At 37.7% G+C, this 19,666-nt stretch overlaps 1 protein-coding gene across 2 annotated transcripts; it reads left to right on the plus strand.

Moving 5' to 3' along the window:
• Positions 1-4,003: 4,003 nt before the first annotated feature.
• Positions 4,004-18,289, plus strand: mtmr7b (myotubularin related protein 7b). 2 transcript variants are annotated; one of them, XM_084097242.1, is made up of 14 exons: positions 4,004-4,283; positions 4,843-4,962; positions 5,168-5,330; positions 6,352-6,509; positions 7,171-7,299; positions 7,439-7,573; positions 8,374-8,506; positions 8,596-8,705; positions 8,824-8,949; positions 9,083-9,132; positions 10,040-10,240; positions 14,804-14,938; positions 16,717-16,840; positions 17,028-18,289. In XM_084097242.1, the coding sequence occupies exons 1-14, from the start codon at positions 4,260-4,262 to the stop codon at positions 17,322-17,324; spliced, it is 1,905 nt and encodes a 634-aa protein (XP_083953368.1). In that variant the 5' UTR covers positions 4,004-4,259; the 3' UTR covers positions 17,325-18,289. The 2 variants fall into 2 exon arrangements, with proteins under 2 accessions (XP_083953368.1, XP_083953369.1); XM_084097243.1 differs by having other exon boundaries at positions 4,009-4,283; positions 16,717-16,868.
• The last annotated feature ends 1,377 nt before the right edge of the window (positions 18,290-19,666 follow it).

Below are 19,666 nucleotides of genomic sequence, written 5' to 3' on the forward strand. Positions count from 1 at the left end.
ATCATATTTAAGTGGTTTTGTGCAACTGAACAGAATGTTTGAGAATCTGTTTTTACAGCTAGCACTTCAAGTCTGGATTCACTAGTGATTGGTGTGTTTGTGGTGGATGGATGGAGCCAACAGTCTAGATAACGGCTTTAATTTCACTCTTTATCGGTCCAAAGCATTTTAACACCCTCATCCAACACACACACACACACACACACACACACACACACACACACACACACACACACACACACACACACACACACACACACACACATTCAATAGCTAGTTCTAATTTAAAAATATAGATATAAATAACCTAGGTGCATTTTGCCACGGTCATGTTTAGTTTTATTATCTTGTTTAGTTTAGTCATGTTTTGCTCTGTCAATGTTTTGCCTGTGTTCTAGTTCATCATTAGTTGCAATGGTCTGATTAGTTTACACCTGTCCCATGTTCCATTACTGTAATCACCTGACCTGTGTATCTAAGTCCTCTGTTTCCTCTGTGCAGTGTTCTGTGTTAACGTTTATGGTCCTTGTGTAGTGTTATTGCATTAAAGTCTATTATCATCGTTCATTCTGCATCAAGCATCATCCTTGGGATTTAAACTAAACGACAAACTTTAGACAACACTCCTTTAGGTCCAATTTCTAACATTCTTTAGGTATTTGGTTACTGCATTCAGTAAAGAAATAGCAGCATCCATCTTCACTTAAACAGAAAGGAAACACAGACACTGTCCTGACCACCCATGCACATGATTCAGCAGCCTGCAGGTCATATGTTTCTCAGGCTCCTTGTATTAATCTAAGAACCTACATAGAAACACCCAGCGCTCTTAGGGGCCTGTGGACAGGGCATTCAACCTGACCACAGACTTCATCGGATAGAGTTACTAATAACATTTACTGAACAAAAAACAAGCCATTCATTAATTTGTAGGCCTGTTCACTTATTTAGTGAAGCAGTAGGGTGAATTCAGGTATGTTTTTCACTTTATGTATATGTATATTCACTTTATGATACAATCTAGAGCACAATTAAAATGTATATAAACATTATGTTTAATTTCCAAAAGTTAAAACAACATGTAAAAGTCATTTGGTTCATAAATTATAAAGCCTTTTATAAAAAGTTATTTTGCAGATCACTGCATATTTTAATAGAGAGACCGTAGATATGAAATTAATATACTATAGAGATTAATGTTTCTTACAAATGCCTGTATATCAGCCTTAGTTATAATTAAAAAATGTGCATGTCAGGACACATTTTCCCTACCATCCTCATCCTGGCCAAATCAGGTGCCACATGTCAAATATAGAAACAGGTAAAATGATCATATTTACTCTGTTTATTGAATCTTAATTAATTACAGTGTGACACCCCAACTTTATCTGTTGTTAGACTCCTTGTGCATACAAAAATCTCACTGGATTATTACAATAAATGGCAAAAGTAATGTTTGGAAATGTGAATGATATTTCGTATTGACACTACAGCAAAAGATATAAATAACTTAAGCTTAAATAAAGCTTAAAACCACTTTCTTTTGTGAAAATACTAACGTGCATAAGACTTTTGCACAGTACTGTAGCCTATATTAATGTATTAAAAAGAAAAATTCAGCAAGGACACATTAAATTGATCAACGTGACATTAAAGACATTTACAGTGTTAAAAAATAATGCTAACTTTTTTTTAATCACGGTTTCTACAAAAACATTAAGGAGCACAACTGGTTTCAACGGTGAAAATAAATGTGTAAATATGCTGCAATTTTTTTTACTTTACAAAACCTACTTTTCTACATCACTGAGAAAAGAGGACCAAGCGCAGGCGTGATCAACTAGGCCTTGTTCTGTTTCTTGACAGCTCTTGTTAAAGCAGAGTGACGGAGAAAAGACTCTGCTGCCAAGGCAAGTTTTCCATCATGGCTTACAGCAGATTTAATGACTGGAACATCAGCTGGTGTATTTTCTTAATACTGCCTACAGAGCATAGGCTGTAAATTAAGCCTTTCTAAGCTTAATTTACTGAGACGACTAAGTAAAACATCTGCAGGTTGATTCCCCTGAAAAGTGTAAACACGGCCTAGTAACCGACACTGCAACGTTGGCTCAACCAATGGCGAGAGTTTGAGGTGATTGTGAAATTGCATATTTCTCAAATTATACAAAACTTTATGGACATTTTGAGGTCATAGATTAAGACCAGTATCTATACATTCGATATCGAGTTAACAACATTTACCAAACGATAGTCAAATATGACTGATTTTTATTGTTCATATTTTATTTTTGCTCTCGTCTTACCTCAATCTTCACCTACAGTAGAGACTGCTTGTGCTTGACAGGCTGTTGGGCTCATGAATATTAATCGCGTTGACTTGTCTGCGTTGATCTCTTCATTGCGATTTGCTGAAATCAAACAATGACATACAGCTTTCGTGTTATATTACGGCACACTCTTGAGGAGCACTGGTAATACTATAAAACATGCCTTTAAACAGTTGTAACTTAATGAACAAGTCAGATAAATGTACTGTACCTCTTTATGAATTCATATTCATAAAAGAAACAAACAATCATAAAAGTATATAATTATACAGTGATATGGTGTGGTAAATGTAAGGCATAAAAGCTGACACGTTCATCCATTAATTGATAGGCACCAAAAAAAATAAAATAATAATACATGAAAGAAATACAAAATAGCTGGACATTGACGTAGTTTACGTTTTTATTTTTTTTATTTTTTTTATTTGTTGTATTGCAATTGGGGAAAAAAAAAACTAGTTTACCAAAGTTGGTTTTGAAAATATAAGCCTATAAACCATTTATCAGAATCAAATCAATTCAAATCAATAAATAAGCAACACATGGACATATCTGAAGGTCAGTTACATAAACCTGGTGTGTAATATGTATGTGATGTCCCAGTTTTCGAAGCTGTTACCAGTTTTGTTGTCCCATAATAATAGGGGGTTAAGGATTGAAGAAATTTGACAGTTAGGCCTAAACTGCAGTGCAGTAAACAAAAACAGTGAAGTTTTAAACCCAACCAAAAGAACAGGCTACAGCTTTTGATTATAAACCAGCAGCACCTCCTCCTCTGACATATTCTGTACTTAAAAGAAATAAAACAAATATTCTATTTTTTACCACATTCAGAGTTCATCAGTATAAATAGTTCAAACGTATTCATATGGCTGTAATTTATCGCCACCTTCTGGACAAATGTTGAATCCACAGAAACAACAACATTTATCGTAATCACGTAAAATAAGATTTTTTTTTCTATGAAAAGAGTGATCATAAAATTAAAGCAATTAATGTTGGAAATGCATCATATGATAGAAATGCGGTGTAAAATGACTTATGCTAAATTGTGAAACATTGGTGCATATTATTACAAAATGTAAAAACACAACAGCACAAAATACTGCGTGCTTGAAATCACATGATAAAAGACAAAACTGTGACTCAGTCTCAGCCATTGTGACTGGAAATCAACTTTAAATCGTAATTAAATGATCTAATCACTGTAAATCATTGAAATCCTAGAAAGGCTAATATAAACATAAATCAATACAACTATTCAAATAATACAGAGCTTTATTCGGAGCCTTACATAGAGTGCCGTTTAAAATACAACCATCTTGTCCCTATTCTTTATTGTTTCCAAGGGCGACAGTCTGTATTTCAAGTGATACAGAGATGCTTGCTCATGCGCTTTTGTGAAATAATCCACGGTAATGCGAAGTACGAATCCTACTATAGCGAGGGGTTTATCATAAATATTAAATAGCCTATTTCTGCTTGGTTGCCTCCCTAAAGCGTCCAGTAATGTACCGTATTTACAATTCACAAACCACACTTTCTTCCAAAAGAGAATAGTTAATTCCCCTTCTGACTAGATCCCACCTATCATTGTCTGCCTTTCAACCAATCAGTGAGGTTTATTGGACTAACGTCACACAACGTAGGTAATATTCATGCAAGCTGTCGCCATAGTAGGATTCGTAGGATGTGTGTGCGCGCGCGTTGTCCACCGTGTACCAGTCTGAGTGCACTACACGGCGGATCTCCTCACTTTGACCAGAACCATGGCTTGAATTACACTACCAGCGGGCTATACTATTATCTAATGGTGTTCTTTTAACCAACATGCGACGCCCTGCTCTTTACTACTGACCTGATAAAGAGCCAATACCCCGGTCGGTTGGGATTAATTTTCTGCGCATCATTTGGACGGCCGTTTCTAGAATGGAGCACATCAGAACACCAAAGGTACTGCTGATGTCCTTTTATGTCCCGACCCGGCATTTAATGATAGCTCTCAATGCAGCATCCATCCTCTAGATTTCTTTCATTTTGAATAGCATATGCTTTGAATAAAACGTAATATGTGTTTTCCAAAATAATATTTTGTAAAATAAATGGTTTGACAGAATAAGCCCAATGATAGGCCACAACGAAGCCCCCATTTTCCTTCATCTATCATAGTGCATTGTAACAAGATCTGAATGGTTCTGCCTGAGCACTACTGATGCACCATGAGAGTCAGCAGATGCCATTTAATTTTAAATAAATACTCTTTAGAATGATATTTTACTATTTTAATGTAATTAAGGGCAGAATAATCCAGGTTAGGACAAGTACATAGATGATCTGGCCCTAGCTAAATTGTGATTTGTAATTATTGCAAAATAATTAACATGACCTTCTGAGCCATTATATTTTTTTGGTAGGGTAGGACATTCTTTTTTTTAGTTGACAATATATAATGTACATCACAAGGTTGGTAGCATTTTATATAAATTATATTTTATGATTTGTTGTTTTCCAGGTGGAAAATGTGCGCATGTTTGATAAGCTGACCCCCAGGAAGTGTATGGTGGGAACATTATACCTCTCCTCCACTCACACTATATTTGTAGAGAACTCGGAGGCCCGCAAAGAGACCTGGGTAGGAATTGAAACCTTTCCATGCAGACAATCAAGCTTCCTCTTGAAAATGACCCCAGTTGTTTAAACCACAGTGACACAAGTCATCCACTATGTTAACTGGTCTCCTATAAATTGCTTGAACTGCATTTTTTGTCACCTTATTCTGTTTTTTTTTTAATCTGCTATAAATATTTTTACATTAAAGACCTCTCTTGCTCTGCTAGATTCTGCACAGTTTGATGAGTAATGTGGAGAGACTCCCGACAAATCCATCAGGAAGCCCTCTCATTATCCGCTGTAAGAACTTCCATGTTTATAGACTGCTGATCCCACAGGAGAAGGACTGTGCAGATGTGCTTGCTTCCCTCACTCGTCTTTCACATCCAGGTAAAGTGCCTGATGAAGGTCGTGAGACCGAAACGTTGCTAAAAAATATATATATTTTTGATACTCATTTGCAAGTACTGGTAGTGTGCTGTGGTTCCTTGATTTTTTTTTTTTGTACATCCTGGTAAGTAAAAAAGTGCAAAGGTACAAAAAAGTCACCTATTCCTTTAAAACGTCACGGAATAGTCGTTGCAGAATGTATATTGGCTTTCATTTATCTTTTAGGGTTTAGTTCGGTATTAAAATTAGGGGGTTTCTAGATTGCCAGCTGTGGTTGCCAGAAATTCGGTAATAAAAAAATATGGTAAATAGAAACTCACATGACATGACAGATAGCCAGGTTTCAAATGCACAGGGTCACAGACACAGACAAAAGACCATCAGGTAAATGCACTAAAATAAATACATACCGGTAATAGAAAATGTAACACAAAACTTGATTTACATTACTGGTGAAAAAAAGAAGAAACAAAATTAGTTAAATTTTAACCATATGTGATGTGTTGCACTGAGACTTCTGGGAATGTTCACTGTAAATAGTTTTTACTTGTTAAAAACCATAAATATGTCAGTTTGTTTACATTAAAAATACACATAATGTGATGTTAAGCCATTTACATCGTAAGGTGACTTAGGTAAGGTTAACCAATAATCAAGTTTTTACTCTAGCATTTTTACAGTAGTTCTCTATCACTACCATTTTACTAGAAATGGTTTAAACTAGTGTCTTGTCAGCTGTGAGCCTCCATTTTGAAGTCATGTAACAAATTTACTCACATATGATTTGGCGAAGCATGGTTAATTATCCTTACATTTGCATTTTTTCTTCTGTGAAAATTGAACACTGTAGCTTTTTTGCTTAGACAATGCTAGGTCTTAGCTGTTGCATCACAGTGCATTATGAAATACATCGTCTGTGAAATTTAGGCAACGTCAGAGCACAGTTCTAAATAGCTTTGTGAGTTTTGCCCATGGGACCCACACACTCATTAACTTTTACTTGTCTCTCTCTCTTTTGCAGAGCGCTATGGAGAGCTTTTTTGCTTCTCTTTTAACCCCAACCTGGATAAAGAGTTAAGGGAAAAGGCCTGGGCCTTCATCGACCTGAAGGCCGAATTCATTCGAATGGGAATACCCAGAAACCTCTGGCATGCCACAGCAGCCAATCATGAGCACAGAGTCAGTATGAGCTCAGATGCCTGTTCATCCTCAGGGTCAATAAGCATGATTTCCTTTTCCACAAAATTTCAAAGATCAGTGTTTGAGTTTTACGCCTTAAATTATACTGCCATAAACAATATTAAATGTGATGTGTGGATTTTTTTCTGTTTATGATGTATATGAATACTGAACAAAGGTAGAAGACTATGTACTTAAAGGGATAGGTCACCCAAAAATCAAAATTCTGTTGTCATTTTCTTAACCTAATGTAGTTTCAAAACTATGACTTATATTCATCTGTGGAATAAACTATGACATTCCTCTGTGGAAAAAATAAAAGCCATCCAGATTCTCATAGTAATCAAGTTATTGATGGTAACAGCGACACCTCTGATTGGTGAATTTATGGGTAATGCAGTTCTTCAATGGAGGTTTGGCTAGTAAACAATTTTGTAAAAAATGAAATTGAAATCACATGAAAATGCATCTTCTGCAAAAGCATGTATCATTGCTTAGCAAGTTTAGAGCTGATGGTTTTACAGAGCAATATTTTGATAAAAAATGAATTGATGAATCTTGTATCATAAGCACAGAAATGTTTCTTACTAAAGTAAACAGGGCCGCTGTTGAACTTAAGAATGTAGAACAATAGTTGTAATCTGAATATTTTGATTGGCAGTTGTGTGACACTTACCCGTCGGAGCTGTATGTGCCTAAGTCAGTCTCTCCTGCTGTCATTGTGGGCAGTGCCAAGTTCCGGAGTCGAGGACGTCTTCCTGTTCTCTCCTACTACCACAGAGACTCCAGTGTAAGTGCAAAAATAATGATACTCCTTTAAACTCAAGAGTAACCCTTTGCTGGCTTTTACTTTTTATACTTATGCTTAATATGTTATATGTTGTCTTCACTTCCCCACTTTTTAAATTCTCACACCACTGCTTTTCTAGGCATCAATCTGTCGGAGCAGTCAGCCTCTTTCTGGTTTCAGTGCACGCTCCTCAGACGATGAGCAGATGCTGCAGGCCATCATGAAGTCAAACCCTGTCAGCGAGTTCATGTATGTGGTGGACACAAGGCCAAAGGTGAGAGATTAGAAACACACACACACACAAAAAGGTTGGACAAGCTGTTGAGATTTAGATGGGGTAGTTTGAAAGTTTTCTTATCTATCTGTCTTTCTGTTTATACGCAATCATTCAAAAGTTTGGGGTGGCTAAGATTTTTTAAAAATAAGTCTTTTAGGTTTACAAATGGTGCATTTATTTGATCAGTAAAACAGTTACATTTTGACATATTATTACAATTTAAAACAACTGTTTTGTATTTGTGTATATATATATACAAAATTATTTTAATGATGACTGGGTGATCAAGTTACATTACTTAGTAAATCACAGTTGAAAACGGTTGTGCTGCTTATAGTTCAGATCCAAAAGCCTCTAAGTGCCATCTGAAATTTTCTCCTAGAATGTTCATTTTTATCAAGCTCATATATTTAAGTTCAGTAATTTCACTTAAATGGCAATGAAAATTACCTATTAATTGCCATTTATGTGAAATTACTGAACTTAAATATACGAGCTGGATAAAACATTCTAGAAGAAAATTTCAGATGGCACTTAGAGGTTTTTGCATCTGAACTCTTCATATATATATATGTATGTATGTATGTATGTGTGTGCTTTGTATTTTTGCATAGCTACAATTTCATGACATTTAAGTACCCCCCCCCCCACACACACACACATTTCTCGTTGTAATGTACTATGCCATAATGTATCTTACCATAACTATACCAGTATGCCATAATGTACCATAGTGTAAATAATCCAAAATACTAACAGTATTGTGAGTTTGAAACGCTGTTTGTAACTGTTTTCAGCTGAATGCCATGGCTAATCGCGCTGCTGGGAAGGGCTACGAGAATGAGGACCACTACACTAACATAAAACTGCAGTTCATTGGCATAGAAAACATCCATGTCATGAGGAACAGCCAACAGAAGCTTATAGAAGGTAGACAGATTAATCATTATTACTCCTGTACCAGCAGTGATCACTTCCTATCCACATGGAAAGGCACCTTTTCTGTCTGTTTGTTGCAGTTGGTGATCTCGTGGCTCCCACCATGAGTGATTTCCTCTGGGGTCTGGAGAACTCTGGGTGGCTAAAACACATCAAAGCTGTACTAGATGCTGGAGTCTTCATTGCAAAGGCAATACTTTTTTAGAAAGTTTTAAAGATGATTTAGTACCCAAGCAGAAAACCTAAGTTTGAAAAGCATGTGATTGACATAACCATATATGTATTATTCTGTTCATGTGTGTCCACAGGCAGTGGCGGAGGATGGAGTGAGTGTTCTGGTGCACTGTTCAGACGGGTGGGACAGAACCGCTCAGGCCTGTTCGGTGGCTAGTGTGCTACTAGATTCATACTACAGAACTATCAAGGGACTGATGGTAATAATAACTTTGATGATTGATACATTTTGCTTTGCTTCTCAAAAAATGCTGGTCTAACATCATCTATAAAAACAAAATTGGTATCTTTTTTTTTTCTTCAGTTTTTAAACACAAGTCTTCTTCCTTATAGGTTTTGATTGAAAAGGACTGGGTGTCATTTGGACACAAGTTTTCCCACAGGTTTGTTTTGTATTTCAATTTGCAACAGCTTTCTGTGAATCTCTTCTACTGTGTTTGTTGTACATGGATGACATGCAAAACCAGAAAGGTCCCATTACTCAATCCATAACAGATACTGTGACTAAACTATCAGTCATACAGTATACAGTGTTAGACTGTGCGTCTCTAAGCTTTAGGTGAGCCACTGCAATCTAAGCATGAAATGCTACAGGGTCAGTTTACCAAAAAATGGTAATTTTCCTATGAAACAAAGGAGAAATTTTCAAGAATGTTCAAACTGTTTTTTCCCCCATATAGCAAAAGCTCACAGTGACCATAGGCATATTTGAAGTGGTCCATACAACTCCAACATATTACAAGTCTTCTGAAGTCATACGATCACAAGTTACTTAATGATTTAAAGTAGTTTGCATACATGCATATTCAAACTTGGCATGTCTTGGTGTGATGTCACTGACACCAAACACTGCTAGTCTTTTCTTGTTTTGTAATATGACACATCAAACACATCAAATATGCAAAAGTACAAATGAAATCTGAGAAAAGAAAGGTTTGGAATAAATGAGGGTAAAGGATGACAGAATTTTTGGAAGGTGAACTATATTATTACTTCTACTATTTCATCTACTACATAATTACATTTCATCTTCATTTATTAATAAAATCAGTTGCAAATTGTCTACAGTGGACTATCTAAATATTCTACTAACTATAACTTTGCAAGTAACTAACTCATTAATTTTCAACTACATGTCAACTAACTCTCATTAGTGTATTAGTAGACTGTCAGTTAGGGTTTGGGTTAGTAGAATAAGTTGATTTGTACTTGCAAAGTTACTTATAGTTAGTAGAATGTCTTAAGTGGACTGTCGTAATAAAGTGTTACCATAAAATCTTCTTCATTCAGGTACGCTCATCTTGACGGTGACCCTAAGGAGGTTTCCCCAGTTATGGACCAGTTTCTGGAGTGTGTGTGGCAGTTGATGCAGCAGTTCCCCTGTGCGTTTGAGTTCAATGAGCGATTCCTCATACAGCTACACACACACATCTACTCCTGCCAGTACGGGAACTTCATTGGCAATTGCCAGAAAGAAAGGAAAGACTTGAAGTAAGAAAACCAACTACATTTTGCCACTTTTTTCATGGATATGGATAATAGAAAGGGAAGGGGGCGAACAGAATCAGCAGAATTTGCCAGACTTGTACTCGCACCATGAGCACTTGCAGACTTGCAACGTGTCATAGCATGTAGGATAACTGCTAGGTCACAGCTTTGACAGAAATATTACTTTTTGAACTGGGATGTGTTAGATGTACTAGGATAGATAGCCCACAGTCTGTTTACTGGAAAATTGCCCAAAAATGGCAGGATCCAAACCGATGCTATTGCTACGTAACTTTTTTGAGTCCAGGTGCACAGGTTTTTATGAACGGGCCACATGGTGCCGCGTTGATATTTTGACAGCTCTTAATAGCCCAGACACAACAAACCAAGATCAAAGAACTAGTAGGGACGAAAGCCGATTGTGGTGTCAACTCATGTTGCTTGCGTCTGGACCAAAAACTTGTTTGAACACACTGCAAAGACTACAGCCAATGTCCAACCACTATGTACGTACTGCTTCAGCGTGAGAGGAAATACCTCTCCATACCAGCAGGTGGCAGTGGTCAGTATTTGTCATTCAAAATGGGAAACCAGAAGAGCTAGGACTATGGCTATACACAAACCGTAAAAAAAATGCTGCGTCCAAAATCATGTATTACGTGATGCTTCATTGCTATTCACAACTCCTCTCCTGTGATATCATGGGATGCTAAAGTGTCCATCAGATATACAGTTCAGAACCTGGAAGTAGTATCCTGCTTATCCATCTTAAACCAGAATAAATTCCATGTTGGTCCAGGCTGGTTTATGCTGGTTGGGGCTGGTATAGTGCTAATCTAGCTGGTGGACCAGCATAGCCATACTGTTCTCCAGCAAAACTGAGCTGGTGTAGCCTGGGACCAGCAAATATTTGTTTTTCTTCTCGTATGAGAATGAAATGGCTCATTTCCACCGAGCGGTACAGTACAGTACAGTACGATTCGGGATGGTAAGCCATGATCCGGCTTGCATTTCCACCACCAGCAGTACCCTTATTTGATAGGCGTGGTGTAGCGATCCACGTCATTCTCGCGCGAAGAAGAAAGCGACACAGTGAACAACAATGAAGGACACACAGCAAATCTTGTTCTTGCTTCTCGGCATGTGGCTTTTTGTCACAAGAAGAAGACAAGCTTTGTTTGAGCAAAGGCTGCAGGCTGCAAGGAAAAACACAGCCAAAAAAGCACACGCAAGTGACAATTCTCTGTCAACCAATCAACGTTCTGCAGTGACTCTAGCTCCACCCTTTAGTACCGGACTACTGTGCTAGGTACCCCAACGGAAGGGTCCCAAAAAAGTGGTACAGTTCGGAATTAGGGTACCATTCACAACTTCTGACAATGGAAATGGCAAAAATTGCATATCAAACTGAACTCTACTGTACCGCTCGGTGGAAACGAGGCATAAGCTGGAACAGCCAATAAGAGTGATCACAGATGGGCGCCGCCAATTCAACGTGCTCATTCGACCTGAAAACCAGCTAGTGCCAACGGTGTACAACACCCCGAAAAACTAGGCCAGATGTCTGCATGGTGTGGAGGCCTGTCTGAGAACTATGGTTCATCCCTTTACATGTTTAGATTCTTTTCCTGTCTGAGTGGCCAGCAGTGGCGGACTGGGACAATAATTCAGGCCGGGAATTTGACTCCACTGCCAGGCCACCTCTGCTGCTGCAGTCACCACCACCCTATTCATGTAATCTACTGGACTGATAAACTTGTAGGCTAACCCTATTAATGTAACAGGTTAAAGCATAATTGCCTAAGTCATTTTTTGTTTCTTCTTGTTTTCCAAAGACATTGAAATACGACTTAGGCAATTATGCTATGAGGCTAACGATATCTAAAATAATTTTGTAGACATAGAGATGCACCGATTACAATTTTCTAGGCTGATTCCGGTTTTTCATTGAGTTTGACCTGCCGATTCCTATATTTTTTTTCTAACCACTTTACAGCACACACAAATATATATTTTTGATCTTTTCTTGACTTTAACCCTTTCACGCGTAAGTTTAAAATATTCTGACACCCCCACCCCCAGAGTGAGTTTTTTCAAGGCGAACGTTCCCTTTAATGTTTCCATGGCGACGCGTCACGCGATACGCGATATTATATTTGAAAAGATTGTTATGGCTGCTTCCACAGACATCAGTGTGTATTTTACAAACTCCAAATGTATTGTTTTACTCGTGCTTATGTGTATTTAAATATCTGAAACCTAAAATAAACATTATGAGGTTGAAAACACTGCTTAGTTAGTTGTGATATATGACAGCGCTATGCGTCCGACTCTGGCTCAGCGCCAGCCAACGCGCGAAAGCACCGTTTGAATCTGGTAGTTATGCGACGTCTCAAATCGGTAAAATTAAATATATGTAAAATTATAGACGTAATGAGTGGCACATAACGTGAAGTAACATGGCATTTTATTTTGTTTGAAATTTAACTTGTCCAGTGGGACAACTAATTTTCTATTCCACTTGTCCTACAAAAAAATCCACTTGTCCCGGACAAGCAGGCAAGCCTTAATGTCGAGCCCTGCACTAACACTATTCGGTCTACTTTTTATTCATTTTTATTTATTAACGTTATTTAAAAAAATATGCTACATGTAGACGAAACGAGACTTGACACAGCACAGCAGCACTTACATATTGTTGCTCGTTTGTTGGTTTAATTTTATTTATTGTGATTATCTAAGTGATTTGGATGAAAGCGTTCGTCTGCCAAATTATTATAAATATAATGTAAATGTAATCTTTACCGACCTGTTCCCTTATTGGCGAACATGGCTGGGATTTTGCAGCAGCTTGCTGCGTCTGTGGCCAGGGCTTTTTTCCTTTTTATACGCTCCCTCTCTGCTCCTCCTTTGCGTTTACGCTCCATTTTTTGAACGATTTATAACCTGTCGCTGACGTTGGGTGGGAGTGTCATTTTCACTCCGCCATTGCCTGATTCGTCGATTGAGAGATCCGTCAATTAATTCGTAGTTGCACACCAGCCTATCACATGCCAGGCTGATCGTCTGCACAGCGGCAGCCGGCAGGCCAGAACGACCGTCAGGCCACCGGGAAATGTCCCGGTGCTCCCGATGGCCAGTCCGCCCCTGGTGGCCAGTTCTTGGCAGAATAAGCTGCAAAGCGGACTAGACAAGCATGCCAATACTTCTTCAAAAAAGGGTTAGTTCAAGAGTTCAATATCCAAAAGACTTTACTGATGACAAGAGTTTAGACTGAGTATTCATTTTATATATATATATATATATATATATATATATATATATATATATATATATATATATATATATATATATATATGAATGTTTAAGTTGTAACCAACTACAGCAATAAAAAAAACTGAGGTTGAGATTCGATTCGATATCAAGGGCTTACCACAACCACAAAAAAAAATCGAGTTTCAAACAAAAGGTAATCTAATAGAGATGCACCGATTGATCGGCTGGTGACCGGAATTGGCCGATTTTCACGTGATCGGCCGTGACCGGCGACCGGCCAGTCAGTCTGACAAATGCCGATTTTATGCCGGTCAAATGCACTCGGGCGCCGCATGATTAACATCGCGCATCATCACCATCACACGTGCACACGGAACACACATGTAAAAACCTCGTGAATTACGTCCGTTCAGACCGCAAGCGCGTATTTTTTTTCGGCGTGCATGTTAATCAATGAGTGCATTCACAACGGGAGCAGGAGCAGCGCGTGAGCGTCAAGCAGGAGCGTCGCGAGCAGTGAAGCGCGTTTCGGCGCCGAGTCTATTTGCTGCACTGCTCACGCTCAATTAAAGGGAAAGCACACTTTCGATGGACAAAATAGCCTAAATAGGGTTTCACAAAAAAAGAGCCCAAAATGCACAGAATTTGCGTGTTTTAACAAGAACTGGAGTAGGCTATGTCAGAAAAGAAAACGAAGACTAATATTTATAGAAAATGTACCCATTTAAACTTTTTATCATTCAGTTTGTACAAGTGATTGCAATAGGCCTGTGTGTGTGTGCTTTGAGAAATATCTTTATACTGCAAGGCTATATTTATTTTATTTTTTATTTATATATTATTTTATTGCCATTCCCTGTTTTCATACAGACGTTTAGTTTGCTAAATACATATATAAAAAAATTATTGGATATTGAATGTGAAAAGGAAATGGTTCTTCCATAACACTGCACTTTAGATGTGTGTGAATTACCCAAACCTGGAGTAATTTATATAGTTCTGTTCTATAGCGTTTATCTGTTCAAAACAATATGTATATGTAAAATGTTCTATTACAGAAAAGATATAAAATAAATATTTGTGTGTGCTGTAAAGTGGTTAGAAAAAATGAAATCGGAATCGGCTAAAATCGGTTTCGGCAGGTCAAACTTAATGAAAAATCGGAAATCGGAATCGGCCCAGAAAATTGTAATCGGTGCATCTCTATAATCTAACTGTTGGATCAGCTTGGTTTCATTACCTTAATGTGCTAGTTCACTCATTCAATATCCCTCTTTGTACACTATGCAGGTTACAAGAGCGAACACACTCTTTGTGGCCGCACCTGTGGGAGAACAGGGCCGAATACACAAACCCTCTGTACAGGATAGACCACAGCCAGACACAGGGTGTTCTGAAACCTCTTACCACTGCCTACTGCTTCAAGTAAGTCAACCCAATTTGAATGCCCCTGATGCCTTTAAATGATCCTTTAACCTTCCTTCACGTCGTACAATAGTCGTGCTTCCTTCTGAATTGGCTCAGAGATGACAAAGGTCCATACTGTAAGAATGGGAACGTGAAAAATGAAACCATATTGGACACAAAATAGCTTGCAGTGACACCTTTGAATTTCCTACACCAAGGCACTTTTGTGGACATAAAAAAAAAGACTGTTGGGTCTGTTTGATTTAAGTACTAGGGTGGTTTGTCCCTTTTAATGATTTAATTTAGGTTAATCCAATCTTAAGATATCTATATGATTGATTAGTTGAACAAATAACCTCTCATGTAAGCCTCGTCGAGTGAATTCAGGAAGTGTTTCAGAAAGAAAGTAGTTTTAAAAATGAAATGGTGGTCCTTTTTAGGAATGTTACCTGGAGGCACAGTGTGACAATGGATAAAAACAAGAGTTACTTGGTAAAAACAGTGTAGAACAAAGCTATTGTTATGCTAACCATTTTATTACACTTATCACTGGTAAAATAGACTTTAGACCAGGGGTGTCAAACATACGGCCCAATCCGGCCCAGGGGATGATTTGAACACTAATAGAAAATAGAGGTGCACTGGTTGACTGGCCATAAATTGGAACTGTTTTAAGATTTATTTTGGCGGATATCTATTCCGGACTTGCACACTAACTGCTTTGCAAACATTTCCCAAAATGTAATTTGTGTGGGAATATTATGAAGTCTGTAAACACGCACAGCAAGCTCACTGTTTGCGAAATATGGGAAGAAAAATGTAAATATTGAAATAGGGGTTTATATGAATGCATCTCTGAAGAGAACTGTCTTCAGAATAGATGGCCTCTTACCTTCGTAAAATGTTGTGTTTTTAGCAGCCTTGCTTTGTGTAAAGCGGTAAATAAGTAAACGCTATACTGCTGCTGTTATATAAGCGCCACCTACTGTCAGAGAGAATTTTCATTGTCATTCAGTCTGTCTGCTGTTTTTGTTTGTGCAGGTGTCTTTTAGCATAATTATAGCATAATTTTCACAAAAGTCAGACCAATCTGTTTTTGCTTTAAATCTTGAAATTATACATTTTATATATGATTTAAATTAGTAAAAAAAAAAAAAATGTTTATGCTGCATGTGTGTAGCATCTTATGTTTGCATCATGATTAAAATTGTAGTAGTTGCCTCTAATTTTAAATGGCTGGCTACATATATTTTTTGTTTAAGGCCCGTTTGGCCTGTTATAGAGCAAATAAACATAGAGTAGATGCTTTTTTTATGCTCTGCAAAAGCAAATTCCAAAGGAAGACTTAACTTTTGACGATTGCCTCTCAAATCTTCGCGAGGTCTAAATATTTTTTTTGAAAACAAAGCAAAACTTAAAGGGATAGTTCACCCAAAAATAAAAAATCCTGTCATCATTTACTCACCCTCAAGTTGTTCTAAACCTGTGTGAATTGCTGAACACAAAGGAAGATATTTTGAAGAACGTCGGGAACCAAACAGTTGATGGGCACCATTGACTTCCATAATATGAAAAAAAAAAAATACTATGGAAGTCAATTGGCCCGATCAACTGTTTGGTTACCGACATTCTTCAAAATATCTTCTTTTGTGTTCAGCAGAAGAAATAAATTCATACTGGTTCATTAACCATTTTATCACCATCCTAAATGCATTGTTCTTTGCAAAGTGAATAAAATGGGTTTGTTGGGTAACACTGTGAAATAGAGGATTAATCAACTGGAAATGATGTTCTAGGTTTTGGAAGGGGATGTACGGCCGTGCAGAGAAAAGTGTGACTTCACAGTCTCCAGCCGATTGCCTGAACGCAGTAAGGGAGGAGTCACAACAATTGGAGGAGGAGCTTAGCACCCACCAGGAGGTACCACGGGAGACGGACGCTGGACAAGGCATACAGATGCATGCATAAATATCACATAATATGTATCATAAGCATTTGAAAACACATCGCCCTCTCTGGGATGGGATTCATTCTGACATTACATATTACAGTATGCTGCACTGCGGCTGACTGACTCTGACCTCTTCAAATTTGCTTACCTAAACAGAGAATTGTCGAGCTGAAGGAGAAAACTTCAGGGGAGAGGAAGAAGACCAAGAAGTTGTCTGAACGGGCCCGCCGTCCAATTCCAAGCGAGGGTGAACTCGGCAGCCCACTGGACTATTTCACCACACCGAGAAGCGAGAAACACACTCCTCCTTTCACACTGCCACTAGAGCTAGCAGCCCAACCTAAGAGCGGTGACCCCGATGACCTTTCAACCTGCAGCGATTTTGAGTCAGGCGTGGCTGACCTCAGTAGCCACTCCTCCAGTGCTGGAGACGACGCTAAGGACCCTGATTAGGATAAGGTGGTCAAAACAAACGCCTGAAATAAAACAGAACTGGTGACAATGAGGGATAAAAGCACAGTAACCAGTATCAAACAGGGAACTATGTTGTATTTTTAATGTTATATTAATTTTAATTTTTAAATCTGTGTGTAAATTTATATTTAATTATGTGCACAATATCCAAGATGGTCTGGCAATAAGACCTTATTTCATTATAGTAAAGTTATTTCTTGTGTAATGTTTTTAAGTTTTGGGTTGACTGTGTATATTTTGTATATTTTATGCGTCATTATTTTATTTCCATAACTATGTACGGAACAGCATATTACCATACTACTCATACTAATACACAGAACATATATCGGATATCCAGAATACATACATTTGCCAAAATACACACGGCTTAAAATACTGTGTCCCACAAAGCAATGCATAAACTGGAATATCTGCATTTTTTAATCGGCGTTCTTGATTACCAATAGGTTTTTTTTATTATTTGTTTGAGAAATATGACGCAACTGTTTTATTTGAACGTATGCTAGATGACTGTAGAGTAACATTCTATTTGAAATGTAAAGCATTTTATAATGCTTTCTAATTTCACATACTATATACAGCAAGAAGAGTATGCTAGGATTCCATTCCAAACATAGCCCATATCCTTATGGAATTTGGTCTGTACCTATCAAGACCATCAGATTCCCACCTGCGTGTTTCGTTTGTATTCAAAGGAACTCTTAAATAGATTGTGAGAATTTGCTGTATTTGTGAAAACAAGAACTGTATGTCACCCACACTACATTTACTTCCCATTTCAGTAACTGTAGGCATACTCTGACACATAGACAATCAGTCCCTCACACATCCACATGATTAACTTTTCAGCTATACCAGTAGGTTTTGTCTGGAACATATGAATATAGGGCAAAAAATGCTCTCAATAAAATGTTTGACAAACAGCAAACAAAATTACAGCATATCTGGAGCCAATTTTTACTGAGAATGCTTGCGTTAAATGGTGTATCACATGTATCTGGGTACTCAAGTTACTGTCATTCTTTGATGAACATAATAGTGAAATGTGTAATTAGCGCCATTAGCTCTTTCCCCGCCAGTTTTTTTTTTTTTAAAGTTGCCAGTCACCTTCAGGATTTTATAAAATTTTCACAAACATTTCATGGCCCCCATAAGATTGGTTGTATGAATAGCTGAACATACAATATATCAAAAGAAAGAACAGAGCCTCTACTTTAAAAAATAATATAAAAAAATATTCTAGCTTCACTAAATTAACGATATCTTACATATTTTCAACATTTCATTAAGTTTCGTGAACATTTTTATTAAACGTGGACCTTATGTTCATTAAAGGCAGGGTAGGTAGGACTATAAAAAAAAAAAAAGATCCAAATTTGTTAAAACTTTCTATATATATCAATACATAATTAAAATGTAAGTACTCTGAAAAAAAGAGTATAAAAATCAAGTGACTCTAGACCGTTTAATCTGTATTAAACACAGCTCATTATTTCGATTCGGGACGAATCAAAGGATTGGCTTAGGCGACTGTCACTCTCTCTCGCAACCATGGCAACAACCCTTTTGCCACGGGATCTGCCCACTTGCGCGCGGCCGCGCGCACGTTTGATTTGAGGAATTCGAGAGGCACTGAACCTAGGAATAGCAAAACAATGGCAGAGAAAGAGCAATCAAAATTCACATTACCGGCATGCAGTTAGTGAAGGCAAACAAGGCAAAAAAAAGAAGACAGTACAAGAAAAGGTAATGAACAAAAAGTCTTTGGATAAACAAAGAAATAAAACGCGTGTCAATATCAGCGTAGCTTTCCAGCGACCACCCCGTCCTCAGCCTCTACTTCCTCGGACCCTAGTTGCACGCCACGGCTTCTTGCACGACCTCCTCTGCTTCGCCCTAAAATTATTTTTATTTTACAAAAGGACATTTTACAAACCTACATTTTGCGCATGTGCTCCTGCATGCACTTTTCCAGTCACAACACAGCAATCAAAGGAGGACGCGCTGAAAACTGTAATGCTGTTCTCTTCCTTCGAATGTTTGAGTTGCAGAGGAATTTGTGACTGTTTCAGCTGTTCAACCACATCAAAGTTTCGTAATTAGTAAGTCCGTGCTTTTTCTCTTTTTGTTCTTATGTGCTGAAGGGCTGCTGTGCCTTGGTGAAACGGTGTTTGTACGTGAAGAGCTCTTTTCCAAAACGCCATAAACCTAAAAAGCTGCCTCAAAGAACCAGCAAAAGTAATGATTATGAATGTGTAAAATATTGCAATAAGACATTTTAATTGTTTATTAATTTCTGTGTCGGCTGCAAAGATGAA

Source organism: Abramis brama, assembly GCF_963993115.1.
Source record: "Abramis brama genome assembly, chromosome: 2".
Taxonomy (NCBI): Eukaryota; Metazoa; Chordata; class Actinopteri; order Cypriniformes; family Leuciscidae; genus Abramis; species Abramis brama.